At 35.7% G+C, this 8,193-nt stretch overlaps 1 protein-coding gene across 4 annotated transcripts in view; it reads right to left on the reverse strand.

Annotated features, from left to right (window-relative positions):
* Window positions 1-5,797, reverse strand: part of NEO1 (neogenin 1) — a 384,856-nt gene extending 379,059 nt beyond the window's left edge. For all 4 annotated transcript variants that reach the window (XM_025207174.1, XM_025207173.1, XM_025207172.1 and 1 more), the window contains exon 1: window positions 5,686-5,797. In XM_025207174.1, coding sequence (XP_025062959.1) covers window positions 5,686-5,782 — 97 coding nt within the window. In that variant the 5' untranslated portion in view covers window positions 5,783-5,797. The remainder of the gene's footprint in view (window positions 1-5,685) is intronic.
* Window positions 5,798-8,193: the final 2,396 nt, after the last annotated feature.

Genomic DNA, 8,193 nt, shown 5'->3' on the forward strand with positions numbered 1-8,193 from the left:
AAAGAGAAAGGGCGAAGACAGAAGAGCGAAGAAAGATGATTTTTCTTCCAATTCCAGGTGTCACTATAAACCTAGCCACCAGTTCAGAATTGCTTCTATTAGAGTTCACACCAGAGATTGGTAAAAGGTTGATCAAAAAGCACTCAAATGGAAAACAGTGCTAAGAACAGGAGATGGGATTTTTTTTTTTTTTAAACAGGAAGTAGGGACCACTTGAAAAGAAGCTGTAAGCACTGAACAAAATGCATGTTGAGGGGGATGACATGCCACTGCACACATCCCTGAGAAGGTAAACAACAGGACTGGTACTCTGCACAACAGTTTACAACTATATAGTTTATCTTGGGCAACTAGGCAAATATACAATTATTACTGTGACCAAATATATATATTTTTAAACTAAACACATTTTCACCAAACATTTAAGTGCTTTGCTTTGATTTTTTAGACAAAACAGGGAAGTCAGAGATTCACAATATCTGCTTTCTTTTGCTAATCATCTCAAATAAAAACATAATTTAAATGGGGGCTCATAGCAGCCCTCCAGCTAATCCATAATTACACTCCAATTGTTAGATTTAAAAAACCCCATCAAGGGTACTGAACAGCTCATTATCGTTATTGTTCAAATGACACAGGGAGGAATTCTACCCTAAAATATTTGTACTTCCCCAAATAATCAACATTTTGAAAACCTCTATTTTAGCACTTGCACGCAATCAAGGATGAACTTTAACATCTCTGCAGGGTCTCAGTAACTTCACTAGGTCTCCACGCAAACCTTGGAAAACTGCCCTTGTGAAATAAGCAAGTTGCAGGACTGGAGCCGTAAACTGTCAAATGGATATTTCTGTAAATGTACATAGCTACAAGCTGCTTTCAGGGAGTATATATCCATGTACTATATTGGTGCACAATACAAACTGCTGTAAAATATTTTAAAGATATGTGGAACTAGAAAATACCATTTAAAGGGACATGCAGGCTAAAACATTACAGGTATGAGTAAAATCTAAAGCCCAGGAACAAAGGTAAGATGGAATATTATTGTGTCCATTCTATTATGTTCTTTATGTACCTGCCTGACCTTATTCTGTGTCAACATTAAAGATGCTTATGAACAGTCTTGCTACCTTTTGTAAAGAAAATGCATTGCTGGATCTCTCAAAATTGAAAATGCAACAGCAATAAGTGATACCAGGGAGATGTTACTCTGAAAACAGACTTTTTTATAATAATACTAATATAAGAATTTGAAATACCATGCTAAAAGCTTAGTTCCCCTATTTTTATTTTTTTTTAAATCAAATGAAGCTATGAACAGCTAGCAAATTAATAATTAATCATCTTCAAACTGAAACCACTTTATTCTAAGTTTCCTTAAATCTATTCAAAGGTACAAAATGTCCTGTTATGCATTATTTTACAATGGCTGTTAAACTAAAACTTGTTCCCAGACTTAATGCTTCATAAACCATAAAAGTTTGATTTTAATCAACTGTTCACTAAACTAGAGCAATTCTTTTAAGTTCCCCATGCTTCATTTTGTCTCTAGATTTCCTTTACCAATTAAATATAAGAGGGTCAAGTGGAAGTAGTCACCACAAGTTTCAGGTTGGTTTCTACTCAGAATCCAGGAGCATTTGTAAAATGGTAGCTTTAATTAGAAAATGAAGATGTTTTTGAAGAGCAAAGGAATTTGTAAACAGCCAAAAAAGCAACTCCAACTCTGTCTCTACAAAGACTACATATGTGGATGAGCCAAATTCTGTTTAATTTCTATTATTTTAACACAAAAATATGTATCAAACTGCCTCACAAGATTGTGAAATCAAAGAAGAGACTTAAAATTCAATTACTCCAGGAAGAGCACACACCAACTGCAGATGCTTCCACAGCCTGACAAAGGGTTTTTAAACCTGAAAGCTTGCTAAGAAGATTTTTTTCAACTATTTGAGCTGGTTTAATAACAGATGTCAGATTTACCCAAAGAACCTTGTCTGTACTACCTACAGAAGAGTTATTCAGCATGCTGTATTTGGCCTTTCTTTTTTTAACACAATCTGTTCATAACAAATGATTAAACAACTTCAGAAAGTATGGTTATATTATAATGGTTCTATAAGCAACATATATCACACAAGTCACCGGATCTACCAAAATGTTGCCTTTTGAGTTAGATACATTGAAAGCAGCTCCTAAATCATTTTACTGTTTAACACTATCCAAAATTCCAAGTAAGAAAGGTGACAATTGTAATATCCCCAATACCAGAGAAAAATGGAGTGTTTAGGGGGCTTTATTAATAATTTTTTTGCAACATGTTAGCATTTTTATCCTCTTGGCAAAACACTCACAGCCTTGCAATTTATTTTTCCAGATAAAGTTCATATGCCAACTGGCACAATATATACTGCATATAAATTGCAATAAAAAAAACTGAATGCCATTTTATACCCCTGCCCTGTAGTTTCTGGTCAGGTAATGTTTTGCATGCTCATTACAGGAAATGCCAAGATAACAACAATGAAAGGCACTTGAGGTCACAAAGCCACACTGCTAATTTCTAGAATTCATTCTGCTGACGTGTACATGCAAACAGATTCAAGACAAGCAAGTTCAATTTTCTTTTTATATAATTAACGGACAAAGTATTTGACAGTATAGATACTAAGAACTGGAATGCCAGAACATTACCCCTGAAGAGAGGTACACTGCTGCAACCTATAGACCACAGTGCAAGGGACAAACATGCACATTTTTTATTTAAATACAATCACAGTCCTACACAAACTTCAGTAACAACTTTAGAAGGAAAGTGGGAAGATTTATCAGTGTGGAACTATTGGGAAGATTTATCAGCGTGGAGCTATTGAAAAAAATGATACTCAGAGAACTTATTCCAAGTGAGAATATTTTCCTGCATCTCACAGGATACTACTGCCTTTGCAGACTTCTGCAAATTAGCAAGAAAACAAAGTCCATCTTATGACAACTAAATAATGCTATTAGAATGACAAAAGAAAAGGGGCCTGCTCCAATCAGATCATCAACCAGTTAAAAAACAGGCATTTTCTTGGGAAGAGGGGGGGAAGTCGCAACAAAATCAAGTTAACTGTGAATACAAAATTGTTTCTGCAAGTTCCCATTGAATAACACAGCACTGCCTTAGGTACCAAACCATGCTTTGTTACCAGCTAAATCATTTGCAGATACAAGTCATTTCTATCAAACTACTGAAAACAAAAGACAAGAACCATTTTAACCATCCCTCAAAACACCTTTCAGTTTCTGCAAAGCCACGCTCAAGGAGCAAAATATTTTCCTAACCACTGGAAGTAAGAAAACCCGCTCAAACTGTGCCACTGCCTTGGTGGGCATATCTTATTGGGATTCCTGTCTTAAGTTTAACCTTTCTTACGATTTTCCTCAGTTCATGACAATTACTGTAATTACTTCAAAATAATTTTTTATAACTTCCTACCAGTAAGATATCAATCTGTGCTCTCAACCTTACCTACCGCTTGCAATATTTCCCAAAATGGAATTCTTTTTTAAACTTTTTAATTGATTAATATTACACAAGAAACCCAAAGAAAACTTAGCTAATGAATGGAAATCATGTAATATCAAATTTAAATCATTTAAAATTTAATTTTAAGGCAAATTTGCCTGTTCACTCCAGTTGTTTTATTGCCCTAGAGAGCACCAAAAAGCAGACAAAATATTATGGTAAATCTGGCCTTTAAAGTGGTAGCAAGTAACCAAGAAACTTTTAATAGGAGCATTGGCATCATGTAACCTACAATTCTTAATACATGTTAAGTCTCCTCTGATCATCTTCTGCTCCTCACTCATGTCATCTAACCACAACCATAGAATTCAAATTATCCTTGAAAAAAAAAAAAAAAAAGTGCGACTGAAATACCTCTTATACTACAATGGTCCCACTGACCTTAGATTAGAACAACTGATATACTCTGTACATTAATCTAAAAGAACTTTCTATTACCAACTTTATAAGCCAATTGCACCTTAAACCCGCATCAGCCTCCTATGTTTTAAAATCTCTTCACTGGGGATGCTGCCTAGTGTCTTACTCATTGCTTTCTCAATGAATGAGACTTCTACATCTCCTGTCTGTGTCACTGTGACCATTAATACAGTATTCTCATCAGTTGAAAGAATACCACTTCAAGTCACAGTCAAATACATTTTTGTTTTTTAATCTTCAAATCGTTACAAGAAAAATGAACACTATAACAGAGAGATTAAAAAGAAAATTCTCTCCTCGTTCAGCGCACCCTTGTCTATTTACCATCACACTTCAAATAGTCACAAGCACTGCTTCCCCTGCACATTCATTCAGTTTTCCTTATTTACATGACTTCATGTAGAAAGAGGATGGTGGGTGGCAAGGGAGAACTTCAGGGATATGTTTAACAACAAGAAAAAACTCAATGGATAAAAATGCGTATTATAAATCATTAAACTTGGTAGTGTCTCAGGATATATTTACTACCTAAAACCACTTTTAAACTCCTATGTTAAACTGACTAGGTTTCAAGTTGATTAGTCCCTTGGAAGAAAAGAAGTCATTTCAAGCAGTTAATGCCGACTCTACTGCAACTGTACCACATATCTGCTTGGGCATTCACTGCAGGTAAACCAAAGGATTCAAAAATAATGACAAGGAAAACTACACACTAGTCAAGATAAAGATTCTCAAATTAAGTTTCCTTGGGACTTCTCAGACAGATAAGTGGCTAAAGTATTTCATGCATATTAAGCAGCCATTCTTTACCAAAAAAAAAGAAGTGTAATCCACTTAGTGGGTTTACATTTTTCCCCCCTTCCTGCTAAGTAGATCCCAGTCTTATTCAGAAAGATAATTATAGCTTTGTTCCCAATTAGGAAACAGTCAAATGAATGAAATCTTTCTGTAAAATAGTAATTAAATTGCTAATGAATTCTCAATTTTAGCTTTAAAGTTGAACTTTGCAAGGCATTTTAATTAACAGCAAATTCAGCAAGAAATGAATGTGAACTTGCATTATTTTGCCAGTTTTAGTCTATACACATGAAACTACTGTGGATTATTTCTCTTTAGAATCTTTAGTACTTATTTGATACAATGGAATGAACGTAATTTGTTTGTATTCTTAAATAAGCCTTCTACAGAACTCATTTCGTAAAGTATTTGTTCAACAGAAATACATCCAAGAAAATTAACATTCAGGAATAACTTCAAAATGTACCTGCCCAAACTGTATTTTTGTGGATACAATATTTGTTCAAATTAATGCATGAACTTTCTACAGTTAAACATTCAGTATAACACTGTCCAACACAGAACTGTTTTTGTAACAACTTTAAAAAAGTGTAGCATGAGCCTTTTAAATATACACCTCACTACATCAAATTAAAATTCCCATGAGCAAACTTGTATAGAAGCAAAGGATAAAGCAATGCTTTACTTGGCCCATTTCCAAACAGGAATGCTTCCAAGTGTCAATACCCCAAACCAAACATTTTTCTTCCTTTTTAACAGCCCCTTCTTCTTCCCTTGCACACTTTATACTCTTCACTGATCAATGTTTTTTCCAATATAATGACTACAACATTCACTGTTGAATGATGCAACAGTAACATCAGTTAAAAACTGGAAAACAAGTTACAATATACCTTTTCCAATTAGGTAAGTGCTGTCTTTGAAAAAGTTATCACTAGGGACCCACCAAAATCGCAATTTTGCAAAATCCAGCCTTGCCTGTAAAGCCATGAGATAGTGAAAGTGGGCAATTCCCATGAAATCCACAAAAAACAAACAAAAAAATTACTGAAAATAAAATGCTGGCTCCTCAGAGGGGTGGGGCCACATGATGGATAGCCCTGAGAGCCAATCAACAGGGAGAGGCAGGGCCACTGGGGACCCTCACACAGTGGCATGCTCCACCCACGAAAATAGCTGCCAGACCTGCCTTTTCCCCACAAAATTGGCCAGTGGCCACCTCAAGTAAGGTAGTTCCCTAGTTACAGCAATAGTTCTATTGATTTAAATACATCTTAAGAACCTCTCCATTTACTGGGAAAAAATGCAAGAACTCCACAAATATTTGTAGCTTTAGCAAAAAATGGGTACTTTAGGTACTGAGTTTCCACACACAAATCAGATCATGTAAAAAGCAGTCATTCAAATGCATTAGGCAGAGAGGAACACTGAGAACCACAGCATTTACACAGAAGGGCTGGACCCTGCAGTACCCTGAGTGCAATCAAACTGCTGACACATTACATTAATAAAGTTGTGGAGGACTGTTTAAACTAGAAGCTGGGAGAATGCCGACTGCTGCCAAGGAGCACTCAAATCAGACAACGACATCTGTTAGGGATATCAGTAATACAAAGGTATCTCTGTATCAAGTAATGGAGAGCACAGAAATTAAAGCTCAACTGGGGCAGGAACAAGTCCAGATCAGAGATAATTGAGGTTAAATCAACAAGTCGTCACGCTACAGTAAAAATAATAATTATATATATAGTCTGTATAAACACACAAAAAAGCTTGAACGCAAGAAGTAAGGGAACAGAAATGCCTCTAAGCAGAGAAAGTCCTTAACATAACAGATTTCACCAAAACAGAGTAAAAAGAAAAGTCTGTGGGCTACTGTAATACAATAGCTGGCTAAAAAGGTACAAAAGAGAGGCCAATTATGTTAAAGATGTGGAAAAGTATAACTGGAAAATGGATAACTTGAAGTCTAACCTGAAGCTTCCACAGGCTATGACAAGTTAAGACCTCTGACTGGTGAGAAATGGAAAGCTGAAGCTGTACTGACACAAATGGGTTACAGAAGACTGCAAATACACAAACTAGTTTACACTGCCTTCAGATTGGGAAGAGAGAATAAATCAGATCAAACACGTAACTAATACAATTGAGTGATAGAAGCATTCAGCTACTGACATGTTACTTGGTCAAACCTAACAAAACAGGATACTGCTTAAAGATGTCAAAAAAGCCCTGAAGTCAAGAAAGAGGAAATTATAATCCTGTTTAAGAAAATCATAGAGTCTTAGAAATGATTCATGTCTCTAACCAAACAAAAAAGGAAGACAAGAAATAAAATGAGCACGACTAAACAGCAAAGTCCAAGAGGTTACTTGAACCAATGAGATATTCTTCAGAAAACAGAAATTCAACCCGAGTAGAACCAAGAAAAAGCAGCATAAATTATAGCAAGCACTATGTAAAAAGAAAGATAGGCGATTAAGAAGAAGTTTGAAGAAACAACAGTTAAAAACATATTATTATTATTTTAAATACCCTTTAAAGCATATCAAAGTCACGAAGAGGGAAAAGAGAAATGGTAAATAATTGGACCACTATGGATTAAAAGGAAGACAGATAAGGAAACTGCTGAAAAACTAAGCTCCTTCTTTGTTTCAGTCTTCAGAGGATGTTTGAGGGACACCTACCGCAGGACCTAAAATCTAATCTCCTCTGGTAATAAGTAAGTGCCATCAGAGATTGAGATGTCAAAAGGAGTGAAAATTGATACATTAAAAACGCCCAAGTCATCTGATCCAGACAGGAAACACCCACAAGACTTCCGATAGAAGTCAGAAATGGCTGGCTGCTAGCACTTGTGAGACTCAGCAGCTGTGTTGGAGGACTAGGAAGGCAGAAAACCTTGAACTGATATTTTTAAAAGGCAGTAGATATGATCCAGAGAACTCCAAGTCAGTAAGACTTAGTTTTGTACCAAACAACCTAGTTGAAATCATAATTAAAAATCATTAAGTGCCTAATACCACCGCTGCAAAGGAAAAATTATACAGTTCACTCTCTGAATGAATCAATAAAATAGTAATTAATGGAGAACCAACCAACAAATCTGGACCCACAAAAGGCCTGTGACAAAATCCTTTGAAAAAGGCTTCTAATGAAACTAGAGCTCTTGGTGCAAGTGCCCAGGCATTGTCATGAACCAGAAAGACAAAAAGCAGCAAGACTAAATATTAACTTTTGCCAGGATACAAATGGAATGATGTGTAATGCCACAAGCTCCGTAAGTGATCCAGCATCATTTATGAATATATTCATGAAGAGGTTAATGTTGAGGTGACAAAACTTGAAGATGACAAAATAGGGCTAAACAAAGAGTGGAGAACTGCGAGGAACCTTCAGCA

The sequence above is a fragment of the Alligator sinensis genome, unplaced genomic scaffold, assembly GCF_000455745.1.
Source record: "Alligator sinensis unplaced genomic scaffold, ASM45574v1 scaffold492_1, whole genome shotgun sequence".
NCBI classification, from domain to species: Eukaryota; Metazoa; Chordata; order Crocodylia; family Alligatoridae; genus Alligator; species Alligator sinensis.